The 22,125-nt window shown below is 46.5% G+C and overlaps 1 protein-coding gene across 14 annotated transcripts in view; it reads right to left on the bottom strand.

The window, feature by feature from the left end:
- Window positions 1–22,125, bottom strand: part of DYSF (dysferlin) — a gene marked incomplete at both ends in the record, with an annotated part of 204,204 nt that overhangs the window by 10,633 nt on the left and 171,446 nt on the right. For all 14 annotated transcript variants that reach the window (XM_084235744.1, XM_084235740.1, XM_084235742.1 and 11 more), the window contains 10 exons: window positions 1,143–1,242; window positions 5,421–5,562; window positions 5,976–6,071; window positions 6,308–6,396; window positions 7,566–7,705; window positions 9,109–9,251; window positions 9,876–10,046; window positions 12,824–12,915; window positions 14,422–14,577; window positions 14,851–14,979. In XM_084235744.1, the coding sequence (XP_084091870.1) occupies window positions 1,143–1,242; window positions 5,421–5,562; window positions 5,976–6,071; window positions 6,308–6,396; window positions 7,566–7,705; window positions 9,109–9,251; window positions 9,876–10,046; window positions 12,824–12,915; window positions 14,422–14,577; window positions 14,851–14,979 (1,258 nt within the window). The remainder of the gene's footprint in view (window positions 1–1,142; window positions 1,243–5,420; window positions 5,563–5,975; window positions 6,072–6,307; window positions 6,397–7,565; window positions 7,706–9,108; window positions 9,252–9,875; window positions 10,047–12,823; window positions 12,916–14,421; window positions 14,578–14,850; window positions 14,980–22,125) is intronic.

Genomic DNA, 22,125 nt, shown 5'->3' on the forward strand with positions numbered 1-22,125 from the left:
GTACTGGGGTGGTTTGGGGTCCTCTGAGCTCAGGTGGCCAGGCTGGTGTGGCAGGGCTAAGGAGAAGGAGAGCAGAGCAGGCTCCTCCCCACCCCTGCAGGAGCTGTTCTCAGACAGGGGCCCCAGGGCTCAGCTAACGCCAACTCACCTTTCTGCAGTTAGGGCCACCCAAGGCGGACTCTAGTGACTCACCCAAGACCACCCTGCTCCCCAGCTGCAGGCCAGAATAGGGAACTGGACTCCTGACTTCTGGCTGCCTTTCTTACAAGTTCCTTTTTTTTTTAAGTTTCAGATAACATAAAATGCACCATTTTTACCATCTTAAAACAAGCACAACTCAGCACAACTTTTAGCACATTTACAAAATTGTGCAAACACCCCCACCATCCAATTCCAGAACATTTCTATCATCCCCAAAGAAACATTAGCAGTCACCCGCCACTGCCCTCTCCCTCTTCCCCATGATAAGCCCACATTCTGTCTCTATGGATTTGCCTGTTGTGGACATTTCATGTAAATGGAATCACATACTAAGTGTGCTTTTAAAGTTTATTTTAAGTCTGTAAACAAAAAAAGAGTGTCTCTCCCTCCGCACCTAAACCCTGCAAGAGAACTCTCTGTCATATCCTTCACCCCAGCAGTTCCTGCTCCCTGGGTTTCGGCACACTTCTCCCCACCAGAAGCCTGTCTGGGATTGGGGGACCTGGATCGGCATGTGCGTTAGCCACCGGTCACTCCAGCATGGAGGTGAAGCATGACTGAGACCCCTGGATTCAGTCTGCACCTGGGGCTAAGGGGCATTCTGTCAAGCCAGCCAGGGGCAGCCAGCGACAGGTGTGTGCATGCTTCCACCTGGGCTTCCCGCTCTTCCTTACCTCTCTGAGCCCTAACCTCCAACATGGCCCACGAGCTATGTTCAATACCACCGCTGCCGAAGGGCCCACCCGCTGGTCCTTCTGGTCACAGCGGCACTACTGTGTCACAGGCCCAGGGACCCTACTGCCTGAGGGCGGGAAGTAGGACACACCTCTCACAGGCTTCCCCAGAGAGGTACACACACACACACACACACACACACACAGTGGGGATTCTGGGGTAGCTCCCCCAGGTGCAGAATGATGCTGACCCAAAATGGTGCTCACCCAAAAAATCATCAAAGGAGAACTTGTCGTTGTCCCAGATCTGGAATACCACTCGAGCCGGGATTTTGCTCTCAGTCTTATCCAGTCTCCAGAACGCATCCTGACCCAAAGGAGGAAGCAGGAGGCAAGTGAGAGAGGGGCCATGGTCCCTCCCAGCTGGAGGCTGCCTAGAGGAGGCAGTGGAGTGGGGGGCCCAAAGGTGGTGGTAAGCCAGGTCCTGGCAGGAAGATGCTACGGGCCGAGAGGGGCAGAGGATATGCAGGTTCCCCTCACATAAGACGGCTCCTTCCATCCTCCCAATTCTATGAGGCAAGGTTCTCATTCCCATTTTACAGATGATGAAAATAGAGGCTTACCCAAGGCCTGACTGCTGATGATAATATTATATTCTACATTTCATGCACTAGCCCTTCACCACTATGAACTCAGCCTTCCAACAACCCATGCAGGAGATACTTTCCTACCGCAAGGAAGGTGTCCAAGTGACACAGATAGGAAGTCACAGGCTTGGTGTGAAATCCAAACCTTCACTTTCCAAAGTCCTGCTTCTGCCTCTAACTCCTGCTCAGCTGGTGTGATCTCAGGAATAGGGGGCACTGGCTGGGGCCCTGGGCCTCCCACCCCACCCTGGCTTCCTGCAGAAGGATCCCCCCAGCACACTGCTATAAGGAGCCGGCACTCAGAGACAGTGACTTCACTGCACCTTCACCCCCAAGAACTTTCCCCACAGCTAATCAAAAGCTTCCAGAGCTGGAAAGTTCATCATCCCCAGCTCTCCACACCTCAGACCCATCAGTGTGAAATAGCTTCCTCTTGGGCTGCATCCTAGAGAGGTGTCTTGGAGCAGCTGAGGAGTGGGGGCTGGGCATGCAGAGGCCTGGATCCACCCCAGGATGCAGCCCCACTCAACCCAAGGGACAGTCACCAGGGTTTTCCTGCTCATGCCTCTTCTCTGTCCTCTCACTGAAGTTTCCCTGAGTGGGTGGCAAGGACAGGAAACATTCTGACACTCCTGCAGGTAGTAGGCTCCAGGTCCTGAGTTTCAGGCCACTGCAGGCCCCCAAGTCTCAGTGGGGTAGAGAGGGCAAACTCCATGGAGAGTTGGGGAACAGTGCTGACCACACAGGGCTTGTCTGGCCTGGAGGATTCTGTACACACATCCTTGCTACACAGCCAGGGCTCCAACTGCACTGTGGCCAATCCAGGTCACGCAGGCCCCAACCAAGACCACAGTAATGCCCCGTGAGGAACAGTCACCTTACAAAGACCTCAGTCTGGACTGCTGCCTGGGCTGGAGAAAGGGCTCAGGTCCCCAGCTGCCTCTGGGCCCCCAAGCCCATCTGAGGCCTTCCCCTTTTCTGGGCCCCTGCCCTCCTGCAGGTGCCTCCCTCCTTGGCAGGGCTTTTATGGCCAGCTCCACAGACCTGCCTGCACAGGCCGCCAGCATCCTCCATGCCTCTGGCCCCAGTTTATGGGCTCAGTAATGAGCCAGAGGTTCAAACGGCCCCTGGTGGGAGCAGCTGGGCTGGGGCTCCAGCCTGGGGAATGGCCCCCCAGGTCCCCAGTGCTCATTACGCTCCCGATCTGGGCCCTTTTACTAGCTGTTTATTTGCAGGGTGGGTGCCTGACGCGCAGGCAGGCCCCAGTGGGTGTGCTGGGTTCCAGGTGGGGAGCCAGTCGGGGCAACCAGCGGTGGTTCAAAGCAGCTGGATGAAAGGAGACCTTGTACTTTACGACAGTCTCGTCTGGTTAATGGGGTCCCTTGAGGGCTTGCCTGCCAGAGGCCCTGAACCCCTCAGCAGAGGGCTGGCTCTGCAGCAGGACTAGGGGAGCCCAGAGGCTGTGCACTGCCCCCATCCTAACCCACTCCTGACTCAGTCCTTTCGTCCAGATGGTTCACTGGTGCCTACAGAGGGCACTGCTCTGCCTGCCTCCAGGGGCACGGCTCTGCCTGCCTCCCTGTTCCCACAAAGGGACCCACTGACTCTGCTGTGTCAAGCGAGTTCCTCCCTCATGCTCCTGACTGATTTCAGCACCACCTGGCTCTGTGTCTCAACCTCCCTTCTGATTTCCACCAACCAGCCTCCACCCACCCTCTCCAGGAACCTGGCAACACACAGGTGGAATTCCCGCTCCGAGGCTCCCTCAGCCTCCCCACTCCTAAGTGTCTCTCCTGGACCCCTGGACTCCTGGGTTCCCTTCCTTCCCTGTGGGCAGTGCCACCATGTTTCAGATCACTCTTCCCTTCTTCCCTGAGGGGACTGATAGCGCAGAGAATCTTTGCCAGCACTGGACCACATCAAATTCTTAATCAGTGACCCCAATAGGTCTCTCTGTGCCACCAATTAGCGTATTCTCTCCCTTGCTCAGCATAACAGCAGCTACCAGCTTTTGTCGCTTGTCTCAAATCCCTGTCACAGTGCCAGAGGTTATCTCTCCTTCCACACTGTAGAAAAAACCAGAAGCCTCTGGGTAGTGCAACTCCTCGCCTGTATCTTGGCTGTAGCTCCACCTTTAACAGTGAAGGGCATCCTGCCTCGCATTTGGGCAGGCCCGTTAACACCTCTCAGCCTCAGCTTCCCCCGCCAGGTCTTGCAGGGCTTGGTGAGCACCGGGGACAGCACGTGGATGACTTGGCGCCCCACCCAATTTCCAGTCCCACTCTCCCTGCGTCCATACAGAAGAGTGATGATGGCTGTTTCAACTGGAACTCTCCCCATCGAATGCAGCATTTGTTTTGCCATGGAAACATCTAGTAACGGACAGACACACTGAGCAGAGGCAAACAAGATTCAGCCTACAAACAGTCTAGTCTTTCCTTGGCTCACAGAACTCAGGACAGTTGCTGAATTCTGCTTTCTGTAGGACTATGCAGCAACCCCTGGGTAAAAGAATTCATCTAACATTGCCCCCCTGTATTTTCTTTGTTTGCTATTTACAGAACGCTCAGTGGGACATTCTGGTTTCCCTACAGTGTAGAGGATGCTGTGTGCTGGGCTGGGTAGGGGTCATGAGCAAGGATGCAATGAAGAGAATTAAGAAGGCCTGGGAGGTGGAAGTATATTATATATATTTCCCTTCTTTAAGGGAAAGGAGTCTTAGAAGTTTTGCAACTTGAAGCCTTGTGCCACCTCTGGAAAAAAATACCATCTGAAGAAACTAAACCTCAGCGAGGTTTTTGGCTGGGAGAGCACTAGGCTGGGACACTGGCAGCCAGCACTTCCAACAGAGGCTCCTCCTACCTCCAGTTAGCCTGGCCACGAGGCCCTCGCTGCCTGCAGCACCCTTCCCCTTAGGGAGCTCTAGGCCGCTCCCTAAGGACAGGTGTGGTGCAACCAGGAAGGAGCCACTGCCCTCGGGTATTGCCTATGTCAGGAATGAAGCATATATGGGCCAGAGGAGACCTAAACTCGGAGATGCTGAATCAGAGAGCACTGAGGCTCCTGAATCCACCACTCCCCGGGATGATGCAGCAGGCCTCACCAGGTGCCTTCAGCCTGGGGAAAGAGGAGAGGGTTTTGGCCTGGAAGAACAGAGTCGCTCCAGCAACTATTCAGCTTGGACAGTGACCACAGGTGCCAGACACAGAAATGTGGTAAGGAGGTAGCAGTAGAAACTTTGCTTGGCAACACCCAGTCCTACAATGCCAAATCCACAGGCCAGGTTGGTCCTCTTGGGAAGTTCTCCTATGGGGTCTGCCCCACTGCCCTTCTGATGGCCGTGCTGGGTTTGCCTGCAAGTGTTCTTCTTCTTCTGACCCCATGGCCTCTCCTGCTGTTTGGTTTGTGTCAGGTAGGGAGAAAGGCAATAATTTCAGGATTTGGCCTCAGTTATAGATGATGGTTGTGGCACTGGCATCATGGGCTGTGATGGTGAGGGGGCAATGAAGGTGGAAGTGGGAGAACTGGGGGTGGAGGTGGAGGTGGAGATGGTGGTGGCAGTTTGAGCACTAATGGGACGATGGTGGTGATAAATTTGGCAGTGAGAGGACAATGGTGGTAGTGTTATTGGAAATGACAGAGCAATGGAGGTGGCGACATTGACGGTGATGGAGACAATAGTGGTCGTGACATTTCCAGTGATGGGGAAACGGTGGTGATCACAGTGGCAGTGATGAGATGATGGCTGTAGCTGTCATGGGGGGACGGCAGTGGTCAGTCCAACAAGGGTGGGGCAGCCATGAAGGCCTAGTGATGACAGGGTGGTCACTGGTGTGTGGTCACGCTGACATTAGAAAGCCCTGACACTAGCACCCTTGGGGACGGGAATGACACTCACCTTCTTGGCTATGGTACAGACTTGCTCAGCTGGCAGGTAGTCAAAAGGGAAAATGAACCTCCAGTTAAAGTTGCCTTCACCTCCCAGGGATCGATAATGCACGTCTGTCTTTTGTTTGTGTTCTTCAAAGCCAACCATCCAACTAGACATACACATTTCAGAAAGTTATTTCTAACTAAGGTTTCCACCATGCTATGTATCTTCAGCTTAGGTAAATGAGGAATTAAGAAGATAAAATGAACTTGGTAAAGATAAACCCAAAATATTTCCCAAGAAGTCTCCACAATGTGCCCAATGTGCCATGAATTTAAAAACATTCTAATCTCTCCTGAGGGACATCTTGTAAGTTTAACCCAAAGATTACATGGAAGAAGAAATCTGGCCAGGTAACAACTCCCCAAAGATGGAGACTGTTGGAAAGACCCTCTTCCCTTTTCCATTCCCCTCTTCCTACACCGGATTCCCCCCACCCCACTTTCTCAATAGGGCCCCACCCAGAGGAAAAAGGGGCAATGCTGTAGAGCTGGGGCAGATGGGAAGGAGGAAGTCCCCTACCCTTTCACATAAATGTCACTCATCTTCTCCCCCGTGATGCTGAGGTCATCCAGGATCACATCCTTGGTGTTCCAAACAATACAACGCAGGAAAAACCTGTGGAGAAGAATGACTCAGGTCCACATGGATTTCCCACCAAAGGGTGGTGCTCCACCCTGAGATGCCAGGAAGCCCGATCACCCAAGAAGTCTCCAATGCTTGCCTGGCCAGACACTTGGCCAGCCGACATGAGAGCAGAACCTTGTGGCCCAAGTCGCCCAAAGCCTGGCCCAAGAATGACCTTCTGGCCCCACCCACAACTCAGTTCCAAGCCAGTGGCTGGGCCTAGTCACCTTCTGGCTCTTCGTGGAGTGATGTTGAAGGGAGGTCCAGGCCGCCCCAAGGCCTTTGGAAACAGGTCAATCCACATCTGCAGCTTCCCCTGGGGAAACAAAACCCTGTTCTCTCACCAGCCTTCTTACTCAGCCAGCATTCACCAGCCACCTGCTCTGTGCCAGACACTTAAGGCATGGGACAGACAAAATCCAGACCCTCCTCGGAGGGGCCCACTGCCCTGTAAGGGAGGTGCCCGACAGGACCCCCTACTGGCCCACAGGCTGCTGACTTGGGTCCATGCCCAGGGATCAAGGATTAGGACAGGTTTCTCAGATACATGATGCTTGAGCCAAATCTGTGTTCGCCAGATGGAAAAGGGGAGTAAGGCATTTCGGGTTGAGGGAACGGCACATGTGAAGCTACAGAGGGTCAGAGAGCATACTTTAGTCATGGGGGAGCTCAGAGGTTTTCTGCAATAGGAAATCACTCTACCTGCACCCCTCGGCTCCCTCCCTCTCTGTAAGCCAGCTGTTATTTCTGTTCCCACCTTACAGAAGAAGGGGCATGGACTCAAGTCACTGCCGTAGGCTCTCAGAGCTAAAGAAGGCAAGAGCTAACTAAAATCCCAACACCTGCTGTGCTGTGTGGGAAGCTGGTGGCCACAGCACCAAGGGGAAGAGGGGCTCAATTCCCAACAACAGAGGCAACGTCCCACAAAAGCATCCTTACAGCTACCCTGGCCTCTTTCTACCTCTAACCTTCTCTTTCTTCCTCCTCCTTCAAAACCCAGCCCTGAGTTCAGCCTCTCCAGAAAGGCCCCTTGGGTAGGCTACCCTTCATGTGGGAGGATGTCCTCACCCCTCCTGATGACTGCTCCCTGTGGCTGCTGTTACTCTGTCATAGAGTGCTGGCCACCCTGCTCTGAACACCCCACTGCAGCCCAGCACAGGGCTGGACATCTGGAACACTACTGGCCACATGGTATGAGGGCATCCTGAGGCCAGGCTGAAATAGTGAGGCTTCAGAATGACTCACAGAAAGTCAGAGATCTGACCTAGGTAGGGATCAGAAGGTGCCAGAGCTCCTTTCCCAGACCCTAAGGCATGCAGGGAACCTGGGAGTGGAGGTCAGCCCTAAAAGTTCCCCTGAAAGCGGTGACCCCTCAGATAGTGGAGAAACACTGTCAAAGAGGGATTGACCAAATGCCAGCTCCCAGAGAGTACCTTGGGGCTGTCCATGCTGTCCTTGGGGCTAGCTGGGGGTCAGCACTCCTACCTGCTCAATGTCTGGCTGCAGGGGGCTGTAGAGAGGCCGGGACTCCACATGCTCGGGGACCAGGCCCTGCTGCTGGAGGACATGCAAGGCCAGACGCTCCTCCACAGGGCCCAGGTGCGGGTTCAAGATCCTGCCTGCCTCTGTCCCAAAGAGAAGGCAAAAATTGCCAGGGCTGAGTGAGCAAGAGCTGGTAGGGCTGGCTGGGTCTCAGGAAGCCCCTAGACCAGCACCCTCACCCCTAGCTGAGGCACACTTCTGGTCCTCATGTCTTGCTTTCTGTAGGGAAAATCTTGCTGCCCACCAACTCCCAGTGCCACACCTTACACCCTTCCCCCCTCCTCCACCACCCCTCCGCTCCATCCACACACAGTTACCCATCAGACTTGTCCTGCCCACTTTAACAGTGCCACAAGGGAAACAGCCTGGAAATGCAGGAGGACCACTGTCTGAGTCTGCTCCTAACTGGCTGGGTAACTGGGCAGGTTGTTAACCACTCTTGGCCTCTACGGCTTAGGCCTCATCTGCAAAAATAGGCAGATGTTGGGCCTCACCATCTCTAGTTCTCTGGCTTTCGTTCCCTGCAAATTTATGACCATGAACCCTGGTCCCTGTGCTAAAGCTGCTCACAGAGTAACAGAGGAAATGAGACCACCCCTAAAACAGATGCACGTTCTATAGGAAAGAGAATGGGGTGGGTTTAGGGCCTGATGGAGAGGCCTGGCTCAGCCATGACCTGCGAGAATCAGAAAAACAGGAGGAGGAGGGGATTTGGGATGGGGGGGAGGCATCAAACCTGTCATTCCCCTTTTATAACCTCAGCACCAACTGACATTGAACATCTCTGGAACCAGGGAATCAAGCGGCCAGCTGGGGCTGTTAACACCCCCGGGGATTCTGAGCTGCTCTGAGTTGGGAGTGGGGGGAGTCTGAGCCACTCTGGGTGGGCAATGCAGGCATCCCAGACACGGGGTAGGATTCTCATGAAAAGAGCAGGCATTCCAGGGGCAAGAGTGAGTTTACTGTCTGCCTGCCCTTTACAGGCTGTAGGTGCAGGAGCTGTGGTACTGGTTGGGCACTGGTGATCTGGAAGCTGCCATCATGGTCAAGCTGACAGGTTAACGTAATTCAAGTAGAAAACTGTTTCTCAGAGGCGAACTGTACCTCAAAACTCTAAGCAAAATCTAATACCTAATGCCAGAAGCCAACTTGACCCTCACTCTGGCTTCAGACGCACCCTTCATCTTGCTTTCAGATGGAACCAACCTGACCTTAGAAAGAGTTCTGACCCTGGCCTCTATCTGACCCTTGACCCTGACCCCACACTGACCCCTGACCCTTGCCCCACCTTGACTCTAATTTTCACTATTATCACAGGTAAGTACTGGTCCCCAAAGTACCAAGTGCCAGTTTAGCCCGTCTTGGCTATGCTGGAGAGACCACACTGAAGATCTGGAATATGACCAGTTGGACCCTTTTGACAGGAGAGAAGGAGGGAGAGGGAGAGCCCCCGGCCCCATGATTTTGGGCTGACATGGCAGCTCACCTATTTCTTCAATGGTGTATTCTTTGTCCTGAAACACTACGTGGTCTGCCTGGTACGAGGGAGCCTTGATCCTGTGCTGCTGACAGAAGAGGTGGAGGAGTTGGGAGGGGCGGAGCTGGTCTCTCCACTGGTTTGGTCCAGAGCTGAGGCCCAACACAAGACAAATTGGAGCCAGTTCAGGATATTGCCCAGGCCAGAGGTGCACCGTGACCTGCACACCCACATACACACACTGCCTATCTTCACTTTCACCGAGGGTGTGATTACTCATCATGACTGGGGAGCTACATTTTAGAGACGGTAGGGAAACTGAGACATGTATATATTGTTTAAATACATATAGAATTGGGACTTAAAAGTTTCCAATTTCCAGATTTAGAGAATTAAACCAAGACAAGACCCAAATTGGCAGGAGGAGATAGGGATAGTCTATGCAGGTGTTCACTGAGGGGCAACATAAATCCCCTAAAGGTCCCTCTGGGCTTATGTCCCATTGTCTGTCTCCCTTCTTCTCTCCCTCCTTCTCTCAGTAGAGTCTTAAGGACAATCAGATTACAAGAACCAGGTTCTTAGGTCAGACAAAGAGGTTGAAATCCTAATCCCACAATTTATAAACTGTAACATCACTGGGCCTCAGTTTCCCCATCTATGGAGGGGGACAAGACCCCGAGAGGACTGAGACAAGGCCTATCCAGGGCTGACACACAGGAAGCACCCATTTTTTAGAGGGCCTATTGTCAGAGAAGCAGCTGGCCCTGTGCACCTACACACAGTAGGTCTGAGGGAGTCCACAGCGAGCCCCAAACTTGGATAGCAGCCTGTTCTCCAGGTCGATGACTGTCTCCCCGATCTTTTCATCCTTGGAGAGGAGGTCATAGTCATACAGTGTGATCTTCAGGTCTTTCTCCAGAGGCAGAGTGCAGGTCAGCTCGAACATCCTGCGGGGCGGGGGAGGGGTGTCAGGCCAGAGCTGGCTCCCCAATGTCAGCAGGCAGGGCAGGAACTTAAGGCAGAAGGGGGTGGTGGGCAAGAACAGAGGCTTCTAAGTCATCCTTTGCTACCTCCTCCCCTCCCTGGAGTAGCCCTGCAGTTCATCCTCCTCATTCCCCTGTAGCTCTTAAAGCATACCACCCACAGCATCTGCTGGGATAGTACTGGGGTGTGTGTGTTTGTGTGTATGTGTGTGTGTGTGTGTTGTCCCAAGCAATCTGGACTGTGCATATAGCAGGCGCCTGCCTGATGGATCACAGAATGAACAAATGACTTGGAACAGTAAACTACAAGTGAAGTTTTCACCAGGATAGCAGGAGACAAGAAATGTGAAACTCCAGAGCAAGGGACCAGAGTTCTGGAATTTACCAAGGGGAGGGTCTGGGACCCACTTTTGGGACTCAGGGCTTCACACCTAGTTCAGAGTCAGATGAAGCAAGGATTTCTGAAGAGACTTCTTAGGAGGGAGCTCCTACTGTACTCTGAGACCCACCCCCTTCATGGGCATCACATGTGGTGGTATTGTCCCCGCTCCCCTGCCATGACTTTCCTGCAGCTGGGGACAAGCCTGACACCTGGCATGAGCTCAAGGACATGAGAGCAGCTGCAGCAGGAGCGGGGAGAGAGGCTACATTCGGAAGGTGCTGCACTCAAATCTGCTGGACCAGAAGACAAATGCTTCCTGCAGAGAGGGCTACCCAAAGACCCCCCAAAGGCCCTGAATCCTGCTACCTGGAAGCTGGGGCTCCAGCAGCAAGAGACTATGGAGAGGTCCATCTGAGCAGCAAGGGTGGGGACACTAGCGAAAGGCACACAGCATCTGCCACTCCTGTCAGGAGATGCAGGGGAGGCTCTGAGGGCCTCTCCAGAAAGATTCCACAAGAAAATAAACTGGCTTTAAGCATGTGCCACCCAGAGGGTGCCCGGCCAGCAGGGGCAGCAAGCACATGAGGTGGGGCCTCACCTCTAACACAGGCTCCCTCAGTCCTGGCCTGTGTGAGTCAGAACCTTGGTGACAACCCGGAGGGTGGGGGGGATGTGGACACAAAACAGGAACAAGAAGAAGCAAGCGCCCTCCTTCCTCCACACACACCATGTGCTGAACACAACTCTATACTCTAAGTGGATCCAGCCAGGAGAGGGGGTGTTGACCCCCAGGGCCGTCTGATGGGCATCTGCTTACTGACTTCAGACCGAGGCCTTAAGACAGAGTGGACTGGCTAAAGGTGAGCAGAAAAATTCCCTGCCTGCCTGTCATAGTTTCCACTCAGGGAATGAGGGCAGAAACCCCACAGAATAAATGTTTACGGGGAACTGGCAGACAAAAACTAAGTTCTGCTTTGATTATATCCCCGAGTTTGCTTGTTCCACACGTGGGTTGTAGAAAGAGTTTCTGCTCTGAAGTAAGGGAAGCTTGAAACCCCAAGCTGAGCAGCCTGGCTGTGATTTGGGGGAGACAGGGTGAAATGGAGTGGGAAGGGTGTTTCTGCACTCTCCACCTTGCCCTGGGCTTTGAGCCCTCCTCCCCATTCACTGCCTGTTCCACTAGCAGTGGCCCCAGGCCAATCACTGGAGCTCCAAATAGGGTTCTTCTCCCCTCCTCTTCCCTGCAGCCCTCTCCTCCAACTCCAGTGTGGCTGTGGCTCACCACTGAGCAGCACTGCTCCCCTCAAAAACACCATCTCCCCAGGTGACTGGCTCCTCGCTGCAGAGCTGTGACTTCAACTAGCCTGATAGAAACCTGCTTATGAATTCATCGTGACACTTGACAATATCAGAACACAGCAGGCCTGCTACAAATGCTTGAGAAATAGCTACCAACCTCCCCCTCTGAGTCGTCTTTCTCTGGTGGAAATAAGCTCACACGCAAACATTAAGTCAGGAGCCCTGGAGCTATTTCCAGCAAGGGCAGGGGAATCTTCCTTTTCTTATCCTTAGATTTCAAGTAAAGCGTTTTACTCTCTTGGATCACATTCTCCTCTATCTATCCATCACAGACAAATGCGGGACAATGAAAGAGAAAGATTACTAAATGAGGGATCTTACTCTAGATCCTGAGATGAGGGTTCTCATGCCAGATCCTGAGATGGTAAATGGACATCAAAGGCAAAACACAACTTGCTAACAAAGTCCCAAGTTTTGTTAAAAGGAAGACACCAATATCAATTTCTCAGTTTTGACAAATACACCACAATGATAGAATGTGTTAACAGTGAGGGAAATTGAGTGCAAGGTAAATGGAAACCGTATAGCAGGTTCCCAAATAATGTCATTTCGTTATAATGTTGATGAGAAAATATCAATCCCAGCCAAAGATGAAGGAACAACTTGATTCAAGACCTGCTTTTGTTATATGTTGTTTCATTCAACATATTTGTCACAATTTCCAAGAACTTACCAACAACTGTAAGTAAGAACTTGCTGTGCTATTTTTGTAATTTTTCTAAAAATCTAAAATTATTCCAAAGAAAAAGTTCATCTAAAAAAAGAGAGAAAAATTAGCAGAGTTATACTATAGATTGCTGCTCTTACAGGTCTTTGATTGTGTTCCACTAGGAGCTTCTGCCAGGACTCAAACCTTTAGTGCCTAAGGAGGAGCTAGCTGAGATTAAACCCCTATAGGCATGCAAGATTTAGGGACTAAGCTCAGCTCCAGGAGCTGGGGACCTCCCAGTGGCAGCCATATCTTCCCCACTGGGGAGACACAGTCCTGCTCCCAACTTACTTTCCAAACACAGGTTCCAGTGTACAGGGGATGTAGTTATCCTGATCACTCAGCGATTTCTTCCCTATGGAGATCTTGATGTAAGGATCACACTGGAGGAGGAGACAAGCACTTAAGTGAAATCATTTTCCTGATACAGCTTGGAGGCCTCTTGAGTCCTCAGCCATCAGCAGGAGTTGCCATCCTGCCACCTGACCAGTCAGGGCCTGTCCTGCCCCCACACATGACACCACTAGGCCCTTCGTGGGCTTGCACCTACAGTCCAGCCATAGAAAAGGGGTGTGTGAGCCCTCTATTCTCCCAATCCACTGGCACATTGGGGTTATGGGCGTTGGGATCACACCTGTGTTTTCAGAAACACAACAGTTGTCTTATGTATGTGACTCACTGTGGCAGGGGTGGGGTGCTCTGTGACCTGCACATCAGCAGATGAAAGGGAGAAAGATGGCCAGACTCTGTCAGCCCAAACTAGCCCTGACTGGTCTTTCCTGGGTACTTCCTGCAAGCATCAGCATCCCCTCAAGTAGCCTCCAGAAGCCTCCAGCTGGACTGCTTAGGGTTCATCTTGGCATCAAGTCAGCATGAAGTGTATGAACTGACCACCATCGATGGTACCCAGACTGAGAGCCGCTCTATCCTGCCCTGTGGTCTCGCAGAGGGACAAAGGTAAATATGACTTCTCATCTTGAAAAGCAGGAGTCCAGGGTAGAACATCAGTCTCCACCCACAACCTCCAGGATACAGCTGCACCTGTCTAAGGGGACAAGAGAGGACCCCAGCCCCAACCTCAGAACCCCAACTGCTCCCACCCTGCCTCTTCTTTCCTCCCTCTCTCATCTCACAACTTTACTCTGGTTCCTCCCCACCATCTCCCCATAGCTCCAGATTCCTGTCCTCTTTCAAATTCTCCTCTGACTCAGGACCAGGACCAGAATGAAGTGATAAGGTAATTGCTTCAGGCATAAAATTTCAGGGAATGCCCAAAAGACTCAACACTCAAGATAAACAATATTTTCATGCAATATTTAAAAAAATGAAAGTCAATGCTAACACTTCATGATGAACGAAATACCAACTTTTAAATAAAGACAGGATGAATATTACTGATCTTTCCTTCAGCCTCAGCCTCTACCATGGCACTGCGTGGTCACCAATCCTGCTCCTCTTTCCCCCATCCTCCTCCACCTCCCCCACCATCAAAAAGCCTACAAAACACAGTGTCAGCCTGCACCTTCCGATGGCCTGCTCTCATTCCAAACACACACTAAGCAGGCTCCTTGCAAAGCTTTACCAAAGCTTTTGACCCTTCCTGACATGCTATTTTCTTTTCCTCTTAATATAGCAAACCCCCAACAATCCTTAAGAATCTATTCCTTTCATGAGGCCTTCCCATGATCCCCAAGTCTTGTGCTGACTTTGGCCTTTTCTGACCTTCTAGAGCACTCAGTTCTTGTTAGAACTCCATCCAGTCACATCTCAGTTTGTTTGTCTTGTTTTCCTAAGTTTACTGTGAACTCCCTGGGCAGTTCATAGGTTCTGCAGCTCGTTTGTACCCCAGCCTCCAGTTCTGGGGGTAGGTAGGACTCTAGGAATGTTACCTTCCCATTGGGGTCCTTGGGCTGCAGGCCAAAAGCTCGGATGATATAGATGCGGACCAGGCACTCCTGAGGCCCCTGGGCAGCCAGCTGGTGGAACTGTCTTGGGGGCATGGGGACAGCTGGGTCTTCTGGGAGGGGGTAAATTTTGAAGTGGCCCTGAAAAGAATGAAGGGTCATTGTTCCTTTTTATCATCACTGTCACCATTACAATCACCATTATGACCATTATTCTCATTTCTGCCAGGGTGATCACCACCATCATCAAGTCCAGTGCCATACCATCCTCACCATCAGATTCTGCAGCAGCAGCAACTTCACCACCTCCACACCCCAAGGTCACCAACATCGGCACACTGGTCTATACTACCCCTGTCCTCTTCACTGCTGCCACTCTGCAGCCTTCCCTTCCATTCCCATTTAAGGATTTACCTTAAATTCTCCAATGACAGATGGATCCTCCATTTCCTCCTGAGTCTTGCCCCGGTAGAGCTTGAAGGTGTTACAAAAGTCAGACAGGCCCTCAAAGGCCTCCACATTCTCCAATTGTGTGTCATAGACCTGCACATGTGGGGATGAGCGAAGAGGACAGCGAGAGAGAAGGGAGCAGGACAGCAAAGGAGGGGAAGCAGGAAAGAAGGGAAGCGTGACGGTGTTAGAGTAAAGGACAGAAAGAGAAGAAAATGAGGGAAAAGGGCCAAGAGTGAATTAGAGGGACAAAGGCAAAAGAGGATAGGTAGGAGCGGTGGAGGAAAGAGAGGGATCAAGAAGGAAGAGAGGTAGGGAAGGAAAGAACAGAAGCAGAGATTAAACGGATGCAAAGAGTGGGAATTAAAGAGAGACGGGAGAAGGGAGCAGGATGCAAAAACATGGTTGATTAGGAAACAGGGGTCTCTGGTGAGTCACAGGCTCTAGGTACCTGAGAGTCATCATCTACACCGGTGTGGCATTGTTGAAAACAAGAGCGGTGGCATCAAAGACCGAGCGGAGCATCTCTCTTGAACTACACTTTAAGTCTGTGAACTCGATGTACTAATTTCTCTTCGCAAACAACCAATGAGTTTCAGTTGTTAGAGCAGTGTTTTGGGATTCTTTGGGTTTAAATGAAGTAGTAGTTTCTATGTACATGATAAAATATACCTAACAGTATTATTGAAGAACTTAACGTATGTGTAAAATTGGTTATACCTGAAATGGATGGACAAGAAATTTCAGGTAAGTTCCTGTGTCATCTTGCTAAATATTATTCTCATGAGGGCTTTATGTTTTCCACAAAGACCAAATTCTCTCTCATCCAACATTTAATAATGCAACTGATACTGGTTTGTTAGACGATATAAGTAAACATAAAGAAAAGATTTTTACTTCCTTAAATTCTGATTACCAAAATAAAAACAACTAATTGTATGGTTAGCATTTGGTATGTCATTTTGAATATATACATTTTCTTGTGCACTCTCTCTCTCTCTCTCTCTCTCTCTCTCTCACACACACACACACACATACACACAACCAAAGTGAAATCAAAACTTATGTAACACCCTTCTGAATGGCAATGAAATATTTAATTACATAAACAGATCATAAGTTTTGGTGACTACTTAGCTCTGTTCTTTTTAACCTTATTTTTAAAAACCCACAACAGATATTCTTGTATATATGCTTTATACATTTGTTTAAACTTATCTCAATGATAAGTCCCTAGAAATTAAATTCCTGGTCAAAGGTTGGCACATTTAACCAGCTGACGTGCACAACCAGGTTGCCGTGCATGTCAGGAAAAACTATCTGAGCTTATGCTTCCTGGCGCAGTGCACAAGTGTCTCTGTCTTCTAGTCCTTCACCATCACTACACACTTGCACATATGTTTAACTTTGTAAATGTGTCAGTGAAAAGGTATACTGAATTTTTAGTTTGCATTTCTTTGCCTTCTAGAGAAATTTGTATGGGTTTAACAGCCATTTGTATTTTCTCTTTGCCAATTGCTCGTCCTTGTTTGCACTTTTCCATCTGTCAATGTCTGATTTCTGCTCTGCAGTGCTCTGAAAGACCTCCTGGCATGGAGTCCAAGTTATGGATCCTTTGTCTATCAAATATGTTACAAGTATTTTGTCCCAACTCATCATTTTTCTTTCAGTTATGCTCATGATAGGAACAAAATATTGTAGATAGTCTCATCTAAACATCTTTTCCTTTACAGCTGCTGTCTTATAAGTCTGCTTAGAAAGACTTCACAGCAAGATTATTAAACTCAGTGTTCCTTTTCTTCTTGATTTAAATGCATTATTGCATTAGTATTTTATCTAATCTTTATGTACTCCATTATTTACCTGCTGTGAGGTAAGAATTCAGCTTATTTTTCCTTCCCGAATAGCTAATCATTTATCTCAGCATCCTATTTGTTTAAGCTATTTTTCCTCTTTCCATTGGTTTGTGATAACTATTAAATGCTATACTCCTTACACTTGTTCATGATCTTTCCATTCTGTTCTACTGATAGGTCTATTCTTCACTAAATTGTTTAATTGCTGCTTTTTCATAACGCATTTTGCTACTTGCTACTGAAAATTTTCCTTTTTAAAATTTTCTTGGGAATTCTTTCACACTATTTTTTGATATGAAATTATGAAACATTCAGCCCAGTTCTAAGCAAATGCACATTTGGGATTTTTGCTAGACTCACATTAAACTTCAAATGAATTTTGCAGCAGGGAATTGATATCTTCATAGTATTAGCTTTATTTATCAAGGTGTATGATCCAATTCTCAATTAACTCAAGGCTTCTGGTACTATGCTTTATAGTGATCTCCACATAAAGCCTCCACATGTATTGTTAGTGCTATTCAAGGTAGCTTTTTGCTAATATTGTAAGTGTGACTTTTCTTCCACTAGAGTCTCTAAACAATTGCCACTGTCTTACTGGGTTCCTCTGATGGTTCAATTAATTTTTCATTTGCTTCTTTTGCTTTTTCAGGTGGTCAAGCAAGTCACTTAAAACTTTGTCTCCTTTTTTATAAAATGAATGTCCTATTTCAGTTGAAACTTTATTTACTTTGCTTCTACTTTTCTCATAAAAATATGTATATGAAATTGCCTATTTATGCCTGCCTTACCCTCATCAGGCCAACACTTGGCTTGGTGTATGATATATGATGCTTTCATTTTTATCTTCTTGGCAATCCCTCATTAGTTTCACTTCTATTATTTGATGCATAATTAGTCTTTATTCTTTCATTTTAATTAAAATAAGTTTTTAAGGTTATAAAGTTCCTTTTAATGTTACCTTAGCAATCACCAGTATATTATATCAACACTATGTAGCACTTTTTCATTGTTTCCCAGATATTCTGTGATTTTGGTTTATATTTTCCCTTTCACCAAGAATTGTTAAAAGAGAGGGCTTTTGAAACATTTTCCAGATAGAGGCAATTATTGATTTCTAATTTTATGGCATTATAATCAGAAAACATTGTCAGTGGTGTTGAAACTTTTTGAAATGTGTTAAGGTTTTCTTTGTGACCTGTAACAATCAATTTTTGTACTTATGTCATAGTACATAAGTCATAGTACATAAGTCTCTGTCTTCAGACTACAGAGTCCAATCAGCTTAATAATTACGCTGCTCTGCTATATCCGCTCATATTTTTTTTGTCCCCTTGACCTGGTGTGATATGGGAGATATAAATTAAAATCTCCCCCTACCAAACAGTGTGTTTCTCCCTCTTCTATCTCCTGCAATTACTGAACATCTATAAATATTCTTATAACTGTCGTACCTTGGAATTATACTATTTAGCACTAAGAGTGTCATTCTTTGTCTCATTTAATGTGGGGGACCTATATTCCCTCTGGTCTAATATTAAGATTGTGATTGCTTTCTTTTCATTTGCATTTGCCTGGCACACTTTTTCCCAATCTTTTATTTTCATCCTTTATGAGTCTCTTTCTTTTAGAGTTAGAATTTACTTTGAGATCTAATTTAAAGCTTACAATTAATATGTGATTGATAGGACATGCATTAATATGACAGTTATGTTATGTCTGATTTTACATTATGTTTATACATGTATTTATATATTTTCTAGTTTCATAGATTTTTAAAAATATCTAATTACATTGTCTGTTTTCTGTGATGTGTGTGTGTATTCTTCTGATAGCTAGAATGAGTTTATGTTATATTATCATTATTATTGTTATAAATTTAGTATATTAATAATCCTTTCAGTCCTCTATGTCTTCACGGACAGTGTTTAGGAGTTCCCTACTATCGCGATAATTAAACAATCACATTTCATCTCTTTCTCCTCCCTCTCCTTCACTGGATTTATACAATATCATCCTCCTTAATATTTACCTTGGCACTGTTGCTAATCATTTGCCTATACACTCATTAACTGATTTGCCAACTTTAAATGTTTCTTAATTCTATTTTTCTTATCATTACTCTTATCTGTCCTCTTTCCTCCTTCACCTATATTTAGACATTTTCATCATAACTACATTTTCAGTATACATGATATTTACATTCTATCCTGTCACCTTAACCCTTTCATTTGTTTTCATTTTATGTTTAAGGAAAAATATAATCACAAATAGTCCTTTTGTTGTGTTTTTCCCAGTTCTCTCTTAGTTGTGATAGCTCCTAGTTAAGCTCCCGTCCATCCTGGAGGAGTTCCCCAAGATGAGCTCATGGCAACCCCACTACCTAGTTCCTGATATGCACACCTGGGTGGAGTCTTTGTGTTTGAAAGGCTGCTTAGTTGAGTATAAAATCCTTGGGTCACCCCTTTTTCCTTAATGATCTTACACGTGGCGCTTTACTGCCTTAGGATAGTAAATGTAGCTTTGGAGGAGTTGAAGTCACCCTGATGTATTTCCTATTTTAAAGGATGATGTGGTTTTTGTTGTTGTTGTTGGGAAGAAATTCTTTCTTTGTCTCTAAAGTCCAGTAATATCCATTGAGAGATGCCTCAGGGTTGGCCAATATAGCTGTTTTTCCTGACATACAATGGACTTGATAATATGTAGATTCAAATATTCTTTCATTTCAGTGAAGTTTATCAAACTATTGTTTTGGTTGTCTTTCTAAGAAACTCCAATTATCTCATTGTTTTGGTTGTCTTTCTAAGAAACTCCAATTATGCAAATGTTGGATCTCCTTTCCCTGACTTCTGTGCCTGTCATTTTTCTCTTTATTCTTTTACAGCCCTTTATTTACATTTTACTTTGTGTTTTGTTATTTCTGTCCTCTGTGCCCCTACTGTATTTTCGAATGTGCCCCTTCTGTCCTGTGCTCTTTCTTATTTCTTGCTTTCTTTGCCTTCTTTCCTGTATCTTACCAACTCATATTTCATCTCTTTTCATCATCCTTTAAGTTATTTCATTTCTGCTTTACATTCTGAATGTCTCCTTTCGAAAAAGATCATAACAAATTGCTTTATCTCAGTTGCTCCTTGGCAAAATGTTTCTCGTAGTTATATTCTCTTGATTTGTATTTTTTATAGTATTTTTTTAATTAATGCTGCGCTTTTTCTTTTATTATTACTTGTCACTATATGTGTTGGATTTCTCTAAACCGGTTCTTTCCTTTGTTCACATCACAGAGGAGGACTGCTTCCTGCAAATATGGCCCATCTGCATGATTTTTGTGTAACTCTAACTTCTCTGCTTCTCTGAACCAACCAGCACAAAGAGGTTCTCCAAAGTTCCCATATCTGCTGTTGTAAACAAGTGATATTACTTTTCTATTTTATGATGAAATCTTAGTTTCAGGCACTATATTTTTAACTATCTATTATGAAAATTTTCAGGCATACCCAAAACTAAAAAGAATATATAATAAACTCCCATGTACCTACAACCTGTCTCAAATAATTATCAACATTCTTACATCTGGAACTATAGGGCTTTCTGCTAGCAGTATGACCTTTCGTCATTTTCATGCATCTTCTCTTCATTTACTGCCGAGTGGCTTCTACCCAATCTCAGTTGCCTTTGGACAGTCCTTACATGTATTTTGGAGTCTGCGGGTTTTATTTGTTTCCAACTTTTACTGAAAATGGAGTTTGTGGGTTTGAATGATTTCCAGGAGAAAAGGGGAAAAATGCTGACTTATGCAGCCATGTTCATACTGGAAGTCCCAATAAAATACTTTTTAAATTTCCAAGTGGTTGGTCTTTCTGTTTAAACTTTTGTTATTAATTCTTCATTTTATTACATTTTCATCTGTCTTGTATGATTTCTGCTTTTGGTAACTTATTACTAAACTAATATGTGATCAAATTTTATAAGTATTCTCTGAGCAGTAGGGAAAAATGCATTCTTTATTTTTTCTTATTTTTATTCTCTATTTTAAAAGCACAATGTTTGATGTAACTTAAAAAACATTTCCCGTGTCATTCAGATCTTTTATTTCCTTATGTACCTATTGCCTTCTTCATCTGTCTAAAAGAAAAGTACATTAAAATTCCTACCATAGCTTCAATTTCTGTTATTTTATGTTTTTATTTGTGTGAGATATTAGTTTAAATATTCTTATCCATTTTTTAAGTTGTTCTAAGCTTTATTGTTCTATGTATAAATATTTTGGAGTTTTTTTCATTGAGGTATAGGTATAATTTATTATATAACACAGTCCATTTTGTTTCTTTTGCTATTTATTTTAAATTCTCTTTCTCTTTTGTTTGCACTTACTTATTTCTTTACCAAATTATGTATTGTTTAGCCATTCTAAGTTGTATTGTTTTAGATGTGTCTTTTAGAGAAGGAATAAATTTTGACTTTTGATATAATCTGAGTCCTTAGAACCTATAGAAGAATTTAGTGTATTTTTTTATTTATTATTTTTCTGTTGTATTTTTCTATGATTTCTGTATTTATATATTTTCTTGCTATATCTTTTGTTTTCTATCTTTTGCTATTGAAAGTATGAGTTGGTTTTTCTTCTTCCCATGCTAGTGATTTCTAAAATGTTTTCTTCCCTACCAATTATGTACTCCATTCTCTCCATAATGCTACAGGCTACTTTTAAAATTCATATTGGTGGTAGTAGTTTCTTTATTTTCTTATCCTTAAAGAACCAATATTCCTTCCAGTTTTGGTTTTTCTTCAAGTAACAGGTTGAATGCATTTTGTTTTGGACATTTCACTTGGATACTGTCAGAAATCTCCTCAGAGAGGTCAAGTTGAAGGGCTGTGTGCCAGTTCAGCATCCGGCATCTGAGGGAATAGCAAAGGGGCCAGGGCCATGGGCCACCCTGGCAGAAGTCCTCATTCTTACTTAGTTTTTCTCATTTTTTGGCAAGGCCACAGTACCATATGTCAAACCTAATGTGTCGGGCCTTCTTCCTTGTACACAAATAGTTCTGTCTCTTTGCCCAAACTCACACACCCAACTACCAACTCAAAGAAGAACTTGCTGCCTTTGGAGCCACTGCTGCTGCCTGGGTCTCATCTGTAGCCATAATTTGCCCAGAAGTCTCCAGCTCATCAGAGACTACTCTTGCCACCTTGTCAAATCACCCTCCAGTGTGTCCACCAGAAGCGTTCAGCCAGCAGAAAGCCAGGGTCATCAACTTCTCCATCCAACTTCAAATCCTATTTGTCTGCTGCCCTATAGGGAATTCTTTGGACCTCTCCCATGTGTCTGAGCCTTGCCCAACTCTTGTTCTCTAAATAGGGCAGCCAGTTTAGCTAGTGAAAATAT

The sequence above is a fragment of the Talpa europaea genome (genome assembly GCF_964194135.1).
Source record: "Talpa europaea genome assembly, chromosome: 6".
Lineage (NCBI taxonomy): Eukaryota > Metazoa > Chordata > Mammalia > Eulipotyphla > Talpidae > Talpa > Talpa europaea.